Source organism: Myotis myotis, unplaced genomic scaffold (genome assembly GCF_014108235.1).
Source record: "Myotis myotis isolate mMyoMyo1 unplaced genomic scaffold, mMyoMyo1.p scaffold_m19_p_1, whole genome shotgun sequence".
Lineage (NCBI taxonomy): Eukaryota > Metazoa > Chordata > Mammalia > Chiroptera > Vespertilionidae > Myotis > Myotis myotis.
Genome location: NW_023416313.1, coordinates 140,543,687 through 140,565,088, shown reverse-complemented (window position 1 = coordinate 140,565,088; position 21,402 = coordinate 140,543,687). Strand labels below are relative to the sequence as shown.

General features: G+C 43.2%; 1 protein-coding gene and 1 non-coding gene across 9 annotated transcripts in view; one reads left to right on the top strand and one right to left on the bottom strand.

Annotated features, from left to right (window-relative positions):
* HECTD1 (HECT domain E3 ubiquitin protein ligase 1) overlaps window positions 1-20,705 on the bottom strand; it is a 94,716-nt gene extending 74,011 nt beyond the window's left edge. For 7 of the 8 annotated variants that reach the window (XM_036353796.1, XM_036353823.1, XM_036353813.1 and 4 more), the window contains exons 1-2: window positions 20,568-20,705; window positions 19,038-19,309 (exon numbers count right to left, since the gene is read on the bottom strand). In XM_036353796.1, the coding sequence (XP_036209689.1) occupies window positions 19,038-19,177 (140 nt within the window). In that variant the 5' untranslated portion in view covers window positions 19,178-19,309; window positions 20,568-20,705. The remainder of the gene's footprint in view (window positions 1-19,037; window positions 19,310-20,567) is intronic. The other variant, XM_036353806.1, reaches the window with a different exon arrangement.
* Window positions 6,993-7,099, top strand: LOC118661232. The gene has a single exon (XR_004969216.1). It is a non-coding gene; the product is annotated as a U6 spliceosomal RNA (small nuclear RNA).
* Window positions 20,706-21,402: the final 697 nt, after the last annotated feature.

Genomic DNA, 21,402 nt, shown 5'->3' with positions numbered 1-21,402 from the left:
CAGGCTTGGGCGGGGGGTGGAGCAAGCGATCAGAGGGAGATGGGGGTCCCCTGCCCAGGCATGATTCCTGGGCCAGGGGCCTCAGGCCTGGGCGGGGGCCAGAGCCAGTGATCGGGGGGAGATGGGGGTCCCCTGTCCAAGCCTGACACCTCTGGCCGAGGCATCAGGCCTGGGCAAGGGGCAGAGCCAGCAATCGGAGGGGTCTGGGGGTCCCCTGCCCAGGCCTGATGCCTGGGCCAGAGGCATCAGGCCTGGGCTGGGGGCAGAACCAGTGATGGGGGGAAATGAGGGTCCCCTGCCCAGGCCTGCGATTGGAGGGTGATGGGGGTCAACACCTGAGGGCTCCCAGTATGTGAGAGGGGGCAGGCTGGGCTGAGGGACACCCCCCCGCCCCCAGTGCACAAATTTCGTGCACCAGGCCCCTAGTATAAAATAAATATCAAAAATATAAATCTTTCTTTTACTATGGTTGCAAATATCAAAAAATTTCTATATGTGACACGGCACCAGAGTTAAGTTAGGGTTTTTCAAAATGCTGACACGCTGAGCTCAAAAGGGTCGTCATAACTGGTTTAACACATGCTATTATAAACCTGAGTAACACAGTTTTATCAAAGCAGAATTTTTAAGTTATCAATAATATCCCCTATATTTTAATCAACATTTAAAATATAAAAGACCATAATTTACATTTAGTAGAAATCTTAGTATATGACATCAAATACATTATTCTAACTCTCTGCATACGGGCTACAAGTAACACAAAACAGTGTTCTCCATGTTTTGGTGAAATTATTTTTCCTTCAATTCTTAATGTGTGCATATCTTTAGCAACTTTTTAAAACTATCTGTATGAACTTCAAGCAGCTCTACCCTTTAATATATATCTTTGCACAACTGCACCAGTGTTTATGAAGGAAAGATTCTCAGAAGTGTTTCTATGTGTACATTTTTAGTCTGACAGATATTATCAAACTTCTGAAGCTATACTAACGCATAATCCCACCAGGAGCATTTAGAGCAGCGGTTCTCAACCTGTGGGTCGCGACCCCATTGGGGGTCAAACGACCCTTTCACAGGGGTCGCCTAAGACCATTGGAAAACACATATATAATTACATATTGTTTCTGTGATTAATCACTATGCTTTAATTATGTTCAATTTGCAACAATGAAATTGGGGGTCACCACAACATGACGAACTGTATTAAAGGGTCACGGCATTAGGAAGGTTGAGAACCACTGATTTAGAGTATTTATCTCACCACTCCTAGGCCACTTAGAAAGATATTACCTTTAAATTTTTGCTAAATTGATAATTATTTAACTTCATTCCATAAAATTTGGCTGACTATGACAGGATTAACAAACTTTACAATTAAATACAGAATAGTAAATCCCCCACAAAGAAAATAAAGAAGAATCTAACATTGTATACACATACACACAAATGCACATGCACACACACAAAAAGACTTCAAGATATAAAAAGTGTCCAATTAAAATAGCAAAAGTTGTCCCAGCCAGCATGACTCAGTGGTTGAGCGTCGACCTATGGACCAGATCACCGTCCAATTCCCGGTCAGGCCATATGCCCGGGTTGTAGGCCTGATCCCTAGTGTTTGGCATGCAGGAAACAGCCCATCAGTGATACTCTCTCATCATTGATATTTCTCTCTCTCTCTCTCCCTCTCCCCTCCTCTCCGAAATAAATATATATTAAAATAGCAAAAGTAAAAAATAAATACCAAAGTAAATTCAATCATTTTATTTCTGTATGTTTGGTACAGACTTTATTTCTGTATGAACATGTACTTGAGGCAGATACAAAACATAAAACTACCACTCTGGGCACATATAAACATCATTTTTAAATGTTCATACAGATTTCTCTTAAAAGATAAAAATCAAAAGTTATTAACCTATTCATTCATGCTTGCAAGGAATAAAACCTTGTAAAATTATTTTCAATTAGATTTTCCTATACTCAACTCTAAAGTTCAAAACAGTAAAAAGCCACAAGGTCCTCTACCAAAAATAGTACCATTTATATTAGTTAAAAGAAGGTAATCTTATACAAACATATTTGGCTAAAATTCTAAATAATTAAATATTATTTCAAACAGATAAAGGAAACTTTGATTTTTTCCCTTATTTATATGTTATTTTGAAGTCAACAATTCAAAAAATACGTTATCAGGCAATAATGTATATACAAAGGTGCTCACTGTGATATAACCTACAGATCTAATAATAAAGACATAACTAAGTATATGACACATACATGATTACACAGGTTTTTAAAATCTGCTTACTGCCCTAACCAGTTTGGCTCAGCGGATGGAGTGTCGGCCTGCGGACTCAAGCGTCCCAGGGTCGATTCCAGTCAAGGGCATGTATCTTGGTTGTGGGCATATACCCAATGGGGGTTGTGCGGGAGGCAGCTGATCGATGCTTCTCTCTCATCAATGTTTCTAACTCTCTATCCCTCTCCCTTCCTCTCTGTAAAAAATCAATAAAATATATATTTTTTTTTTTTAAAAAAAAACTGCTTACTAAAGACTTGCCATGATACAAATATACTTTAATAGAAATATTCTAGCTAATAAAGAGGGAACATGCAAATTGACCATCACACCATCACAAAGATAGTGGTGCCCACAGCGGAGATGGGGTTTCCATAACGCAAGATGGCTGCACCCGTAGCGGAGGCCGAGTTTCTGTAACGAGCCTTAATGAGCAATCAGCAGGGACCTGAGGTTGTGTGGCGGTGGGCCGGGGCAGGGAACCTGAGGCTGCACCCCCCCACACCCCCGGTGGGGCTTGACATGGGACCTCAGGCCACACCCCCCGGCCGGGGAACCAGAGGCTGCTCCCCCCACCCAGCGTGGCTTGACGAGGGAACCTCAGGCCACGCACCCCCATCCAGCAGGCCTTGACAGGGGACCTCAACATGCACCCCCCGGCCCGGTGCTGGGCCAGGGGACCTCAGACTGCTCCTCCCACCCCTGGCCAGGGGACCTGAGGCTGTGCCCCCTACCAGGCGGGGCTTGACGGAGAACCTGAGGCTGTGCCCCCGCCCAGAGGGAGTTGGCGGGGGATCTCACTCTGCGCCCCCCACCCAGCGGGGCTTGATGGGGGATCTCAGGCTGTGTCCCCCACCCTGTGGGGCTTGACAGGGGACCTCAAGGCGCACCACCCTGCTCCAGTGCCGGGTGGGGGGAACCTCAGGCTGTGCCCCCTGCCCTGCAGGGCTTAACGGGGGACCTCAGGCCGTGCCATCCGCCCTGGCGCCGGGCCAAGGGACCTCAGGCCGCACCCCCCACCCCAGGCTGGGGGACCTGAGGGTGCGCTGGGGGACCTGAGGCTGCGCCCCCCACCCCGGGCTGGGGGACCTGAGGGTGCACTGGGGGACCTGAGGCTGCACCCCCCGCCCAGCGGGGCTTGATGGGGGACCTGAGGATGCGCCCTCTGCCCAGTGCCAGGCCACAGGACCTGAGGCTGCGCCCCCCCGCCCAGCGGGGCTTGACGGGGGACCTGAGGATGCGCCCTCTGCCCGGTGCCAGACCACAGGACCTGAGGCTGCGCCCCCCCGCCCAGCGGGGCCTGACAAGGGAGGGGCCGGCTGGGTCTGGATCTCGCGCGATTTTGAGTCCCCGCGGGTGGGGACTTGACTCTGGGTCCCGCGGTGTGCCCCAGACTCTGACAGGAGGAAGGTTTTCATATACATTTTACCAATTTTCTTTCATCTCTGACACTTCTATTATAGAGAAAAGGGAAATAGCAGTATTAAAAATATTTCCTCTAATTAATCCCCTTTTAATGTGCACAAATTTCATGCACCAGGCCACTACTTAGGTAAAAGAAAAGGGGAAAAAAAAGATCCATTATGGTGTTTTATCATGAGAGAAAAAACTAGAGCAAAAAGGTAAAATGGCTAACTTCTAGATTGTGTAATTAGAGATAATTATCATTCTCTAAACTTTGATTTTTCCAAATTTTGAAACAAATGTATTTTGTAACTCCAAAAAAATAAATGTAAACTTCAGAGCTAGTCCTAGAATAAGCGTGTTACAGCCTGTCTTTCCCAAAGATTATAACCAAAAACCTTGGACAGAACACAAAAAACAACTGAGGACTCTGAATAGTAAAAGTAAACAAGAGCAGATGGATTGGGGAAGGAAGTCAAAACAAGTAACAATCCTTGATGGAAGTGAGTTAAAGGGTGTTTCTTCCTCTCCTCTTTTCGTTTCTAGTTTTGGGACTTGGGATAGGCCAAGTCCTAAAGCCATCTAGTAGGAGCACAAACAAAAAACTAAAAGGACCAAGAAAAGGGGCCTCTGTAAACCAGAGGATGAGAGGACAAATTCCTGGGAGTTTTTTTCTTCCCAGCCTGGCCCCAAGCCAGCCCCAAGCGTAAGCCCCAGAGAAAACTTAGTGGCACATGCACAGTCCAGTGGAGGTGCCACAGCATATAAGGCCCAGGAAGACTGAGTACTAAGAAAAGGAACCCATGCCCTAGCGGTGTTGCTCAGTTGGTTGGGCGTCGTCCAGTGCACTGAAAGGTTACTGGTTCAATTCCCAGTCAGGGCACATGCCTGGACTGTGGGTGCCATCCCTGGTAGGGGGTGTGCAGGAGGCAGCCAATCGATGTTATGCTCTCACATCAATCTTTCTCTCTCCCTCTCCCTTCTCTCTCTAAAAATCAATAATCTTTTACAAAACAAAAATATAAAGAAAAGAAACACCTGTGGGTCAAAAAAACATGAGAGGAATCCTATCATTTTCTTTTCTTTTCTTTCATTACTTTCACCTCCAGGGCAGTCCCAGTCCCAGAAATTGTATGACAGCACAAGAGGAAAGAAGGGAAGACAGTGAAGAGAAAGTGTTGCTAAAATCCAAGAGAGCCCCAGCTTTTTGGCTAGAACACTAGGTAAAAAAGGTTTCTGGAAGCCAAATGATAAGGGAAAACTTGGGGAGGAAAAAGCTACAAAAAAGATCCCTGACAGAAGTCCCAAGCTCACCTCTCAGCTGCACATATGTAGAAAAGAGCTAATGACTTTAACAACAGAACTATGACATAATCTACCACCCAAGTCCCAGACTAAACTCTAAGTGACACATGCAGAATAGACCCAAACATCCTAACAAAGGGTTTTGAAACCAATGACATTCAAACCACCTATCACCCACAGAGGGCAAGACAGAACTTGCAGTCTAGTCTACCCAAGTTGACTGCATGCCACAACAAAAATCAACATACTCTAGAGAATTTTTATAAAATCCAGAGTCTCACAATATAATATTCTAAATGTCTAGGATAAAATCCAAAATATCTTAAGATACAATGAATCAGTACAATGTGATCTGTCCAACTCAAAAAGAAAGTCAACAGATGTAAGATTGAGACAACACAAATGCTAAAATTATCAGAGAGAACTCTAAATCGGCTATTATAACTATATTCCATGAGGTAAATAACATTTTTAAAATGATTGAAAACAGACATTTTCCAGGAGAGAAATAAAAAGTGTGAAAAACAATCAAGTGAAAATTTGAGAAATGACAAATACAATATGGGGTGGGGAGGGGATTCACTGGATGGTCTCAAGAGTGGAATGAAGATGACACAATCAGGAAACTTCAACATAAATCAATAAAAACTACCCAATTTGAAGAATAGAGAAAAAAAGATTGGGGGGAAAATGAAACAGAATGTTAGCGACCTAAGAGAAGATATTAAAAAGTGTAACATTTGTGCCACTAGAGTCACAGAAAGGAGAAAAAAAATTGGTCCAGAAAATAGATTTGAAGAACTAACTCCCCAAATTTGATGAAATACAGATTCAAGAAAATCAGCAACCTCAAATATACAACAAATGCAAAGACAACCTTGCACAGACAAATCATAATCAAACTACAAAAAATCTTGAAAGCAGCAAGAGGAAAAACAACACAAAAAAACAAAGATTAGAATGAATGCAGATTTATTATTCAGAAACCATAGCCCTAGCCGGCAGACTGAAAGGTCCTGGGTTCGCTTCTGGTCAAGGGTGCATGCCTGGGTTGTGGGTTCGATCCCAGTATGGGGTGTGCAGGAAGCAGCTGATCAATGACTCTCTCTCATTATTGATGTTTCTCTCTCTCCTTCTCCCTTCCTCTCTGAAATTAATAAAAATATATTTAAAAAAGAAACCATAAAGGCCAGAAGACAGTGGAATATCTTTAAAACTCTAGAAAACACGCCACCCCAGAATTCTATATCCAGCAAAAACATCTTCATAGCATAAAGGCAAAATAAAGACATTTTCAGATAGAAAAACAAAACAAAACACTAAGAATTCATAACTAGCAGCCTTCCCCTAAAAGAAATGCCAAAGGAAGTTCTTCAGGATGAAAGAAAGTAATACCAGAGAGATACACAGAACTGCAGGAATAAAAGAAGAGTAACAGAAATGATAAATATGGAGGTAGTGTAATAGATTAATTTTCTCCTATTAAACTGACTACTGAAAGCAAAAATTATAACACTAAATCTTCAGATTTTCAATGTATATAGATTTAATAAATATGACAACCATAACATAAAGGGAGAGAGGATAAATAAAGCTACACGCTTGTAAGTCTTCTTCATTTTATTTTAAACAGTAAGATATTAGCTCTAAATTAATTGTAATCCCTAGAGCAATCACTAAAAAATAGAGACAGCCCTATCTGGTTTGACTCAGTGAATAGAGCATCAGCCTGAGGACTGAAGGGTCCCAGGTTCGATTCCCGTCAAGGGCATGCACCTTGGTTGCCAGCACATCCCCAGTAGGGGGTGTGTAGGAGGCAGCTGATTGATGTTTCCCTCTCATCGATATTTCTAACTCTCTATCCCTCTCCCTTCCTCTCTGTAAAAAATCAATAAAATATATTTTAAAAAATAGACAAAACAGACAAAAAATGTAAATTAAATAAAATGCTAAATATTCAAATAATGCAAAAGGCAGAATGCTAGCATCAGCAGCACATATACTAAAACTGGAATGATACAGAGAAGATTAGCATGGCCCCTGCCCAAGAATGACATTCAAATTTGTGAAGTGTTCCATATTTTTAAAAAAGAGAAAAAAAGGCAAGAAAGAGGAAACAGAGAAACAAATAAGCAAACAAACAAAAAAAAAAACAGAACAGCAAAAAAGAAAAGAAATAATATAACATTAAACATGTATCTGAACATACCAAAAATTACATTAAATGAAAATGGTCTAAACTCACCAATTCAAAACTGTCAGGTTGCATTAAAAAAAAAAAAAACAACAAGCCTTGGCCCATGAGGCTCAGTTGGTTGGGCGTTGTCCAGTGCACAGAAAGGTCACCAATTCAATTCCCAAGCCCAGGTTGTGGGTTCCATCCCCAATTAGGGTGCATGCAAGAGGCAACGAATCAGTGTATCTCTTTCACATCTCCCTCCCTCTCTCTCCACCCTTCCTCTCTCTATAAAATCAATAAGAACATTTTTTTAAAAAGAAAAGATTAACACACACAAGCCAGCAGTATAATGTCTACAAGAAACCCACATCCTATCTAATAAAAGAGAAACATGGTAATTGGCGTATGACCGCTACCCTTCCCATTGGCTAATCAGCAAGATATGCAAATTAACTGCCAGCCAAGATGGCAGCTGGCAGCCAGGCAACTTGAAACTAACATGAGGCTTGCTTGCTTCAGTGATGGAGGACTCCAACGTTCCCCGCCTGCCTTGCCGGTCTCTGAGCTTGCAGTTTAAGAAACATTGTAACAAATATAGAAGCTAACAAAACCCCAGAAACCAGCTTTCAGCGAGTTGGGATCTCAGAGCTGGAGTTGATACAGAGTTTCGATTATAGAACCAAAACAAACCAGATACCTGCTTTCAGGAGCAGAGGACTAAGAGCTGGAGCCAGGCTAAAGCTGGCCCAGAATAAAAAAGAAAAAAGAAGAAAAGGAGCAGTTGGGAGCTTCAGTCCCAGCCTGAAAACAGCCCTCAGCCCCTCACCCAGACTGGCCAGGCACCCCAGTGGGGACCCCCACCCTAAAGGGTGTGTGACCAGCTGCAAACAGCCATCATCCCCTCACCCGGTCTGCCAGGAACCCCAGTGGGGACCCCCACCCTGAAGGGTGTGTGACCAGCTGCAAACAGCCATCATCCCCTCATCCAGGCTGGCCAGGCACCCCAGTGGGGACCCTCACCCTGATCCAAGACACCCTTCAGGGCAAACCAGCCAGCCCCCACCCATGCACCAGGCCTCTATTCTATATAGTAAAAGGGTAATATGCCTCCCAGCACCAGGATCAGCAGAGCCGTGAGGCCTACCGGCACCAGGATCAGCGTGACAGGGGGCGGTGCCCCAACCCCCTGATCGGCCCTGCTCTGTGGGTGATAGAGGGCGGCGTCCCAACCCCCTGATCTGCCCTGCTCTGTGCGTGACAGGGGGCAGCGCCCCAACCCCGATTGGCCCTGCTCTGTGCGTGACAGGGGGTGGCGCCGCAACCTCCCCATCGACCCTGCCTTGAGTGTGACAGGGGGCAGTGCCCCAACCCCCCAATCGGCCCTACCCTGAGCGTGACTGAAGGTGGCATCACAATCTCCCAATGCACCCTGCTCTGTGCATGACAGGGGGCGGCGCCCCAACTCCCCAATCGGCCCTGCTCTGAGCCCGACCAGGGGCTGCACCTAGGGATTGGGCCTGCCCTCTGCCACCCGGGAGCAGGCCTAAGCCAGCAGGTCGTTATCTCCCGAGGGGTCCCAGACTGCGAGAGGGCACAGGCCGGGCTGAGGGACCCTCCCTCCCCCCCGAGTGCACAAATTTTTGTGCACCAGGCCTCTAGTTATATATAATGATGATAAAATCCTAAAATTAACTAACAGGCCTTCAAAACATATGATGCAAAAACTGGGAGAACTGATGAGTAATAGATAAGACTACAATTATAACTGGAGACTTCAACACCTCTCAATAACCTATCAAACAAAACAGAAAACTACTGAGGATATACATTGAACAACACTATCAACAAACTTCACTTAATGTGACACTTGCAGAACATCGCACCAAACGAGCAAAATATACCTTCTTCTCAAACATGTGAACCATTCGCCAAAAATAGACCACATCAAGGACCATAAAACAAACCTTAACAAATTTAAAATAATTAAATTATATTAAGTATGTTCCTTGACCACAATAGTAACATAGAAATGTCTGTGAAATCCCCAAATATTTGGAAATTTAGCAACACACTTTTAAATAACTCAAGGGTAAAAAAGAAAGTTTCAAAGAAAATTGTAAAGTATTTTGAACCAAATGAAAATATACATTAAAGCAGAAAAGAGAAATTTATAGTACTAAATGATTATATTAGAAAAGATCTCAAATCACTGACATCAACTTCCACCTAAAAAATTAGAAAAAAGAGCAAATTAAACCCAACAACACAGAATAATAAAGAGCAGAAATCAATGAAGCTTAAAACAGAAAAACAGAGAAAAACAAATGAAACCAAAAGCTGATTCTTTGACAAGATAAATAAATTTGATAAATCTCTAGCCAGACTGATCAAAAGATAAAAATCAGCAGTATCAAGATGAAAAGGAGAATTATCACCAGAGACTGTACAAATATCCAAAGGATAAAAAGGAATATTACCAACAACTCTATGCCCATAAATTTTAATTTATATTAAATAGACCAACTCCTTGAAAGACATAGTATTAAAATTTACTGAAGAATTAATTAACCTGAACAGTCCTCTATTACAGAAAAAAAATTAGTAGTAGAGACCTTCAAACATATCAATTTAATCTCTTATGGTTTATGCTTTTTTTTTAAGATATATTTTTATTGATTTCAGAGAGGAAGGAAGAGGAAGAGAGAAATAGAAACATCAATGATGAGAAAAAACCATTAATCAGCTGCCTCCTGCGCACCCCCCACTGGGGATAGAGGCCAAAACCCAGGCATATGCTCTTGACCGGAATCGAACCCATTCAGTCCAAAGGCCAACACTATCCACAGAGCCAAACCAGCTATGGCTGGTCTATGCTTTTAGTGTTCATTCAAGAAATATTTGCCTAGGAGAGAACGAAGATGGCGGCATAAGGTATAAACCTGAATGTGCTGCCCCCCCAAAAACGTTAAAACTACAACTATAAGACAAAACAGCTATCATCCAGAACCGCGGGAAAGCTGGCCGAGTGGAAGTTCTACAACTAGAAGGAAAGAAAAAAGCACATTGAGACTGGGTAGGAGGTGCAGAGGCGCCAAGAACAGAGGTACAAAGGCCCGCGTGAGGCAGCTGCACCTGGGTGCGTGGATTTTTTCAATCGGAAGGGGATACAAGCTCTCCAATGCACTGAACTCATTTATGGAGAGACTCTGGGGTCCCAGACTCCTATGGGGAGAAACTGGACTGTCTTTCAGCAGGTGGGAAAGCGAGGGTGGCTTTCTCACAGAGCTGCTCGCAGAGATCATTGTTGCTGTGGGGGCACGGGACTCAGGGACACAGAGGGACTCGGGGACGCAGAGACGCGAAGTCGCGGAGACGGCTGACAAACGCCATTGCTATTTGCTCCACCCTAGTGATTCTCTGAGACCCGCCCAACTCAATTTACATCCCCATCCAAGCTGTGCCCAGCTGCGCAAAGGAATCACCTGAGCTTTTGCAGCCTAACCTAACAAACTGCAGCTGGGTCAGAGAGTTCCAAAACTTCCAAACCCCAAACAAAGAGGAGAAATCTGCTGATATCGCTGTAGCTCCTGCTGGGTGAACTCATACAGTGGTTGACTTGGAGATCCAGGAGCCAGGGTACCCTGGTCAGCTACCAGATTTCACCTCCTCACATCCATAAGGGACACACTCAAGAAGCAGACACAGTGAGCACCAAAGCCCCACTGAAGCAAGTCCTACCCCATAAGGGTGTCTCCAGCACAGCAGCAGTTCTTCTACTGTAGACACAGCGGGTCCTCGCAGTCAGCCAAAAATGCGGAGAAAGAAACATGTCACAAATGAAAGAAATGGAAGAAAGCAAACTAATGGAGGACACAGAGTTCAAAACTACAGTTATAAGGTTACTCAAGAATCTTCTATGAACCTCTGAGGAACTTAGTGAGACCTTCAAGGTAATGAGAATGCCAAACAAATGGAAAAAGACCAGTCAGAAATTAAACATACACTGACTGAAATTAAAAATAATATACATAGATCCAACAGCAGACTAGAGGATCCCAAGAATCAAGTCAAAGATTTGAAATACAAAGAAGCAAAAAACACCCATCCAGAAAAGCAAAATGAAAAGAGAATCCAAAAATATGAAGATAGTGTAAGGAGCCTCTGGGACAACTTCAAACGTACCAACATCCGAATTATCGGGGTGCCAGAAGAAGAGAGAGAGCAAGATACTGAAAGCCTATTAGAAGAAATCATGACAGAAAACTTCCCCTACCTGATGAAAGAAATAGACTTACAAGTCCAGGAAGTGAAGAGAACCCCAAATAAGAGGAATCCAAAGAGGCCCACACCAAGACACATCATAATTAAAATACCAAGGGCTAAAGACAAAGAGAGAATCTTAAAAGCAGCAAGAGAAAGAAACTCAGTTACCTACAAGGGAATACCCATACGACTGTCAGCTGATTTCTCAACAGAAACTTTGCAGGCCAGAAGGGAGTGGCAAGAAATATTCAAAGTGATGAATAGCAAGAACCTACAACCAAGATTACTCTACCCAACAAAGCTATCATGTAGAACTGAAGGTCAGATAAAGAGCTTCACAGACAAGAAAAAGCTAAAGGAGTTCATCACCACCAAACCAGGATTATATGAAATGCTGAAGGATATTCTTTAAGAAGAGGAAGAAGAAGAAAAGGTAAAGATAAAAATTATGAACAACAAAGTGACAACAAATAAATATCTATCAACAAGTGAACCTAAAAATTAAGTCAGAATAAACTGGTGAATATAATAGAAGCAGGGGCACAGAAAGGGAGTGGACTGACAATTCTTGGGGGGAAGGAGGCGTGGGGTGTGCGGGAAGAGACTGGACAAAAATCTTACACCTATGGATGAGGACAGTGGCAGGGGGTAAGGGTATGGGGTGGTGGAAACCACGTGGAGGGGAGCTATGGGGGGAAAAAAGAGGAACATCTGTAATAATCTGAACAATAAAGATTTATTAATTTTAAAAAAAGAAATATTTGCCTAACCTAGAGCCACAAAAGGATTTCTATGTTTTCTTCTAGAAGTTTTATTGTTTTAAGTTTTAAATTTAGGTTTATGATTCATTTTTGGTGTATTTTTTGTATACAATATAGAGTATGGATCAAAGTTATTTTTTTCTTTTTTGCATATGGATATGCAATTGTTCCAGCCCTATTAAAAAAGTATCCTTTGCCGAAACCGGTTTGGCTCAGTGGATAGAGCGTCGGCTTGCGGACTGAAAGGTCCCAGGTTCGATTCCGGTCAAGGGCATGTACCTGGGTTGCGGGCACATCCCCAGTGGGAGATGTGCAGGAGGCAGCTGATCGATGTTTCTCTCTCATCGATGTTTCTAACACTCTCTATCTCTCTCCCTTTCTCTCTCTGTAAAAAATCAATAAAATATATTTTTTTTAAAAAAAAGTATCCTTTATCCACTTAACTGCCTTTGCACCTTTGTTGAAATAAGTTCTCGATGTATGTGTGAATCTATTCCTGAGTTCTATTTCATTGGTCCATTTATCTTTACACCAATACCACATTGTTTTGATTATTATAGCTGTATAATAAGAACTGAAATACAGTAGCATTACTTCTCCAATTTTATTCTTTACCAAAATTGTTTTGGCAAGTCTAGGTACATTGTATTTCCATATGAATTTTGTAAATTCTACATCTTGTCAGACTTATCTGTATAATTTTAGAAGAAATGAAAACTCATATTTACACAGAAATCTGTATGCTAATGTTTATATCAACTTTAGTTACATCTTCACCAAAGCCAGAAAAACCTAAATGTCCTTCAAGAGGTGAGTGGATAAACCATATCTGATACCTGCATAAAATGGAATACTACTCAGAAATGAAAGGAAAGGAACTATTATACACACAGCAACATAAATTACTCAAATGAAAATTACTACATGAAAGAAGCCAGACTCATAAGGCTACAGACTATATGTATGATTCCATTTATATGACACTAGAGGCCCAGTGCATGAAATTCTTGGGGGGGGGGGGGGGGGACGGACGGACTCAGCCCACCTAGCAACCCCTCACAATCTGAGACCGCTGGCTCCTAACCGCTCACCTGCATGCCTGCCTCATCTCCCCTAACCACTCTGCCTGCCTGCCTCATCAACCCCAACCTCTTGCCTGCCTGCCTAATAGCCCCTAACCACTCTGCCTGCCTGCCTCATCGCCCCTTATCCCTCTGCCTGCCTGCCTGATTTGCCCCTAACTGTTCACCTGGCTGCCTGATCACCCCTAACCACCTCTACCTCGGCCCCCACCACCGTGGCTTCGTCCAGAAGGTCATTCAGCTGTCTGGTCTAATTAGCATATTACACTTTTATTAGTATAGATTCTGAAAGAGTCAAAACTACAGCAACAGAGAACAGACCACTGGATGCCAGTTACTGAGGCTACAGGAGGGCTTAACTTCAAAGGGATGGTTCCAAGGAATTTTTTGGGGTGATAGAATTGTTCTGAATTTCAAATGTGGTATAGTTACACAACTATATGTATTTGTCAAACTCAGATTTCAGCATACACAATTTAAATAAATTTAAGAAAAAATTAAATATTATGCATACTTACAGCCCTCTCTTAACATTGCTAAAAGTATACATGTATGGCACAAAATCTTATATACATTACAATTAAGGAGTTATTCAAAATTTTAAACTTGCTAAAATTTATTTTTATATATTAAACCCAGTACTACACTATTATGCCAACTTACAGACCCAAATGTAGTCTAATTAGGAAACTTTAAGATCATTCAGTCTATATAGAACTACTATCAGACCAGCCAATCACACAAATGACATAAAGAAGAATCTTCAGATGAATCCAATTTTAAGCAATGGTTCCCAAATTGCTACCTGCAATGACATCAAAATCTTTCCCCCTAATGGAAGTGGAGATCAGTAACTTAAAACAAGAAGAAAAAATGTTTAGTGAGGTTCCAAAGAGAAAAAATTTCTATACTACTACAAACAATTTCTATACTACTATAACTATCACTAGAGGCCCGATGCACGAAATTCATGCAAGAGTAGGCCTTTCTTTCCCCGGCTGCCAGCACCAGCTTCCCTCTAGTACCTGGGACCCAGGCTTCCCTCACAGCCCCGGCTTCATCTGGAAGGTTGTCCAGAAAGACATCTAGTCTAATTAGCATATTATATGCTTTTATTATTATAGATATGCTTTTTCCAGACTTCATCCTTTGACTTGGGCCAAGATTTCAGAACAATTTACAATATAAAGAAATTTAACTTTCTTAAAATAAAAGAAGTTATCCACAGCAGCAATATTTTACTGAGTACAGTCTTAAAAATGGGCACTTCTCTATCAACTAAAATTTTTTTAACTGTAACAGATTAATAAATTTTGCTTCTTGAAGATAATACCTTTTCATCCATTTCATCTTTTATTCTATTACTGCCCCTACTCCCAACCTTGATGCTCTCTGTATTGCTTAGTTAAAAATAACTACTGGCACAGCAGTTGAAAGTTATGGTCTTTCCTCACAAAGATAGAGGAATAAGTCAAACTCCAATACGTAGACTTGATTTTAGCCAATTAAAATATACCACAAACCAAATCGCAGTTCATTCAACAAATATCTATCGAATGCCTTTTTATGCCAAAAACTGTGCTAGGGAGTAGAATACAAAGATGACTAAGACAGTGCTGGGGTTCCAAGGAACTCAAAGGTCTAATGACACAGCCAATAAATAGGCAAAGTATACATATATATTGTTATAAATTCTATGCAGTTGGTTTTTTGCATCTTAAAGGTGACAGACACTTTGGTTAACTCAAGGAAAACTCATTGAAGCTCATTATTTATTGGCTCCCTAGAGAGAGAATGTTTCTCATCATCCAGTATTTCTCTCTGCTGTCCACTGCAATGAAGCACACACTATACACAGTTGTTGTCTACAGAAATTCACTTATTTAACTTTTCAGGATTATATATATTTGATACAATCAACATTCTCAAATCAGGGAAAAACAGTTGCAGGGCTGATCAACGAAAATGATTTCACTTCCTTATTACTCTGCCATTGGGTAGAAGAAAACAAGAGTCAATATGGAAAAGGCAAGTACATTAATACGGGGGGGGGGGGGGGTAGGGAAAATAAACACTGATGCTATCCCTGTTTCTTACAGAGAAGAATACAACTTTCCTCCTCCTGCATATTCCCCAACTAGTTTCATGACTCACAAATACCTTACAAAGGCATTTTTAGGCATAAGTGAAAAATAGGTACAATATAAAGAATTTTTTTCAATCTGTTCAATATATGGATAGTAGCTATTGTGTATGCCAGGCACTATGCTTTGCAATGGAAAAACAAAAGTAGTAGCAGTAGTATATGAAAATGCAGGAGAGGACTTCGAGGGGTATAAATGTTATCCATCAGGTAAAGAAGCCAAAAGATTTTGTAAAAGAGAGTGGTACAATCAAATCAATAGTTTAAGAATGTAACTCTGGGTAGAGGCAGAGATATCAGCTTTGAAGCTACTAGCACTATATGAGTATAATCATTTCCCCATATCAACCCTACATATTATTCTTTTTACTTTTACTGATTTTTAGAGAGAGGAAGGGAAGGGGAAGCGAGAGAAGCAATGATTTGTTGTTCCACTTATTTATGCATTCATTGGTTGATTCTTATATGTGTCCAGGCAGGGATCAAACCTGCAACCTTGGTGTGTCTGGACGACTAGATATTATTCTTTTTAATCTCCTTCTTCAGGAGGAAAAATAGATGTCATCAGACAGAAATCCCATCAACTTTTTACCATCAAACCTAAAACATCTACATCTAACCCCTCCATCTTCCCGGTTTTACAACAGGAGAAGTTTTAAAACTTCTCTCCCCAGCAGTGGATCAGAGCTTTGCTACACAATGTGGATTTTTCAAACCAACAGCTTCAGCCTTACCTGGTATCACATTAGAAATGCAGAATATCAGGCACCACACCAGACAAACTAAATCACAATTTGCACCTTAACAAGATCCCCCAGGTGACTCACATTATGCATATTAAAGTTTTAAAAGCACTGCTCCTGACAAGAGCCAATTCTCTCCCGGTTTTTTGTTGTTGTTGTATTTTTTATTTTTTTCAGAATCCTTACACTACGGATTATCCATTTTTTTCTCCTGTCACTTTGACATTTAAAAGAAAAAGCCCACACTCCCATTCCAATCCAACTTCTCAAAAAAGTTTTTCGCATTCTGTCTCCATTTCTTCACTTTCTACTTACTCCTCAACCCATTCGGATCTGTCCCTCATCACCATTCCACTCCGAGTCCTCATTAAGATCAATGATCTTAAGAATGTTGCTAAATCCAAAGGACACCTTTTAGTCTTCAACCCTCTCTCACCATATTCAACACAATTGTCCTTTCTCTTCTTGAATCATTTCTTTCCTGTGCTGGCATGTCAACTAATGATGCAAAAACAATCTATAATAATAAAAGCATAATATGCTAATTGGACCAGACGTCCTTCCAGACAAAGCTGGGGCTGTGAGGGAAGCCTGGGTCCCGGCTGCTGGCAGGCACCTGGGAGAAGGCCTACTCTTGCACAAATTTCATGCATCGGGCCTCTAGTAGTGGATAAAACTGTTGGTGCTTTAATATGAATCAAGGTAGTGGCACTAAACTGTACTACAAGTTCTGGCATGGAAATTTTTAAAAACCAACTCTACTATAGAATAACATTGGTGAAGCAAAAGAAATCATTAATGTCACTAATCGCAAACCTTGAATACATTTTTTTAATATTCTACTTAAGGAAATGGGACGAAAGTGTCAAGTACTTCTGCATACCAAACAATGATGGTTGTGTCAAGGGAAAGTACTTGTACAACCTTTGGAGAGCCCAACTCGCCACTTTTTTCATGCAACATCATTTTTACTTCAAAGAACTTCAAACTGTGGTTATGTAGACTTGGATATCTGGCAAACATTTTCTCAAAAATTAATGAAGTTAAGCCTTCCATTTCAAGGAAAACAATTTGACTATTTGTTGCCATTGATAATATTCAAGTATTCAAGCAAAAATTACAATTTGGGGAAACTTGTGTCTGCCACTGTGACACTGACAGTTCCCCAATATTTAAAGATTCTGATGAAATCAGTAGTCATATCAGCAAATGTGTTTTTGATATTTTGGATGACATATGTCAATTTAGGATATCTGTCTAACTCAGTAGACCAATATTTTTCACATGACCAGTAAGTACATGACCTTACAAACTTAAACATGGGTTAAAAATCCACTGAATGTACAAGTCCTATTTTACCTCCTAAATGTCTCCAATCTATCCACTTATTTATACTTTTATTACAGCAATCCTTTCTCTGACTCATAACCTAAAAAGTCTACAAGCATTTGTCCTCAACTATTCTCCATAATGCAGGTTATGTTTTTAAAAGAAAAATTTAATCACATCTCTCTTTCATTGCACTTCCCATCGCCTTGAGACAAAACCAAAAGCTTAGCATACACAAAAGACTCCATCTGATATTGACCCTACTTCAACCCAGCTCTCCAGCAACTTTTCCTTGCCCCTGTCACATTAGCTTTTTCCAAGTTCCTCAGCTGAGGATTATTAATTACTCACTTAGTAATTCATCTTCAATAATTATTCATTCAAAAATGAAGGCAAAATTTTGCAACAGCATGGATGGAACTGGAGAGCATTATGCTAAGTGAAATAAGCCAGTCAGAGAAAGATAAATACCACATGATCTCACTCATTTGTGGATTATAGAGAACAACATAGACTGATGAAAAGGGACAGACCCAAAGACTGAGAAACAGCAATCAGGCTATCAAACCCCAGAAGGAAAGTAGGGGAGGGCGGGGGTAAGGGGAAGAGATCAACCGAAGGACTTGTATACATGTATATAAGCCAAACCAATGGACATGGACAACAGGGGGATGGGAGCATGAGTTTGTGTGTGGGGGGGAGGTTGGGGGTTAATGGGGGGGATGAGGACACATTTGTAATACCTTAACTAATAATAAAAAAAAAAAAAAAAAATGAAGGCAATTAAAAATGCGTTATCAATTTAATAACACAATATTTATCCCCACTTCAAAGAAATTAAGACAATTATATCAAATTTTACATCAACATCTCAAATATTTTCTATTAACTACCTCAAAATGGTATTAAAACAGCATTCAGAAGAATAACATGGCATTAATGGCTACTCTAATAATGAATTCTCTTTTACATTTTTTAATAAATTCTACATTTTAACCTCTGAATAAAATTGTTTAAACTGTCCAAACTTCATAATCTGTTTCTACTATTCCAAAAGTATGCCATATGGGTAACATCCAATTTATACCCTCCAAACTGAAATTTACAAGGCAATGGTTTGCTGTAACAAAAGATGTCATGTGACTTAATACTTACAAAAAATTGGCAGTTATAAACATATGCTCATTATCATCTACGTTTTCATATCGATTTCTAGTTAATTTCTTGGAACAGGCATAGTTACCTTCAAGTATCTGCATTTTAGCAGTTCATAACATATTTTGAAAATGAATCAACCAAGCTATGGTTAAAAAAATGTATTCCCTACTTATCCCTATGCATTCAACAAACACATATTTGTGTCATCACAATTATCATTACTCGACTTACTACACAGAAAAGTGTAAATGCAAAACTTTTTAAAAGGTAGCTTTAAAATTCTAAACAAACTGAAGTCAGCAAACAGTTGAAAACAGATGTCACTACAGCAACCCCAAAGGAAGATGACCAAGTGATGTACTTACGTTTCAAAACATCGATCCACATTGTCAGACATCAGAAGCAGCATGCATAGCTGTTCAAGTGCTATTAGTTGCATGTCCCTTTCATCTCCCTGTCCCATCTGTAGCCATTCCAGCAATGTGTCTGGATCCACATCTGCCATGTTTTCTTTTTTAAGCCTCTTTGCTTAAATTAAAAAAGGGGAAAAATTCCTTTAAATGTCCAGGATTGATCAGTTTGGGGTTTAAAATGTTTTCCTTTGCATCAGTGGGAACCAAATTTTCATGGTGTCCTCCTAGAAATTAGAAAAGACTCGTAAGTTATGTTTTTTTAACATAGTGCTTAGTGCACATAGTGCTTAGTGCTTTCAACTTTCCTTATTCCTCGGATTTAACGTTCCTACAGCATGCTAAATAAAAACCAGTTTTGCACAAGAGTATAAGCTGATTAGGTTTCGGCTTAACTGGAAACCAGAGCTCTTTGTCAAAGTCAAACAAGCTTCGGATCCCACTACTGCTATCACTAACGTCTGTGCCAAAAGGCAAAGAACACCTTACTAAAGGTTCTTTTTTTTTTTCCAGCAAACTTCTTCACCCCCCCCCCCCCAAAACTGATCTTCAGATAAGGGTTAGGTTCGGACTATAAGCACTTTGAACCATTACCTTCCAAGTTAAGTTTCTGCTTTAAAATCACCTCTCAATTCACAAATTTGGCTGACTTCTCAATTTACCCACTACTATTCGTAAGATGTCCAAATACAAACGGCAATTACGTGCAAGATGCACCTACGAATACAGACTCGGTTAGGAATTTTGGCAGTCTTGTCAACTGTTCTTAAAAGTTTAAAAAGAAACGCTAGAAGCAAATACAACGAACTAAAACAGTACGATGAGAATATATAGGCCCTTCTAAGCACCTCTTTCCCCATCCCCACAGAATGGAGCAGTTGGTGAACACACACACACACACACACACCAGGGAACCAGCTCCACAAGGAAAGTCATTACCAAAGCCTGTAAGCGCCCTAATGGAGGGCAGCCCTGGGTCCCACGTAAGCCAGAGCTGCAGGTGTGCGAACCCAGAGGCGGGCCCGGGTGGGCACCCATCGGCGGAGACCGGCAGGGACGACCGACCCAGCACCCGAGCGCACCAAACCCCGCTCAGTGAGCTCCCGTGACTCGGCGGGGAGCCTGGAGGGGCGGCAGCAAAGCCTCCGCGCCCGCGACGAGGCCCCAGACAGGACGGCGCGTCCCGGGGAGCGGCGCCCAGAACTCCCGCGGCCTGGCGGGTCGTCCCTGGCGTGGCCGGGCAGCGAAGCCCTCTGAAGGGCAAGGCGGAGAAGGGGCGCCTTGGGCTCCGGCCTGGGCAAGCGGGGCTCCGCCGCCAGAGAGAAACAAAGGGGCCAAGCGGGTGAGTCGGCAGGAGCCCCGCCGACCTCACCAGGGGCCGGGGTCTCGCTCCCGGCCGCCGCCCGGCTTCCTGATCTCGGCCCCGAAGCCTCGCCCTTCCGACCGCCCAGAGCGCTCCCGCTTCCCCTTCCCTCAAGCTCTCACCCGGCCTCGGAGTCCCAAACCGCTCCGGTCCAGCTCCAGGCAGGCCGCGGGCAGAGCCAGGGCAGGCCGCGGCCCTCGAGTGGCCAGGAAGCCGCAGGTCGGGCCGGGGAAGGCGGCGACAGGAAACGCCGCGCCTCGTCCCTCCCCTTCCTCCGCGGGGTCCGGGTGACAGGGAAGGGAGAGGGTCCCCCGACCCGCGAAAGGCAGCGCACGTCCCGGCCCCGCACGCGGCTCCTCAGGCCCGCAGCTCAGAGGCACGCGCGATGCTGCCGGCGGCGGCGGGGGGAGGCCGCGTCCATCGCGATGCCGGAGGGGGAAGGGAGGGTCGGGCGAGAGCTGGGCGGGGAGGCCGGCGAGCTCGCTGGGGGCGGAGCCAATCGGCTCCGCTTCCAGCCTCCCGCTGGCCGCCACGTGGGGCGCTGCGGAGGCCGCTGGGCCAGCCGCGCTGGGGCGCTCACAGGCCGGAGGCGTCGCTGCCCCGCCAGGGCGCTCGGGCCTCCCGGGGCGCCGACTCCCTGGGCCAGTCGGCCGTCGCTCTGCCGTCGTACGTCCTGACGCCTTTCCGCTTCGCTGTCAGGGCGAGCGCGCTCCCCGCGCTGTGCACGCGAGCCCGGCTGGTGCTGCGCGGCGCCGCGCGCTCGGGCAGGGGCTGCGGCGGCTCCCTTCCGCCCGCCTCCCGCCCGGAGGCCCGCGCTCCGCGAGCTCCGCTGCACGGCCCGCTCCTCCTCGCGCGCGGAAGTGCTTCGGGGAAGGAAGAGCGGCTTCCCTCGGTCCCTGGAGGCAAGAGGCCCCTCAGTCCGCCAGGCAGGAAACCTTTCCCCACAGCCCCGGGGAG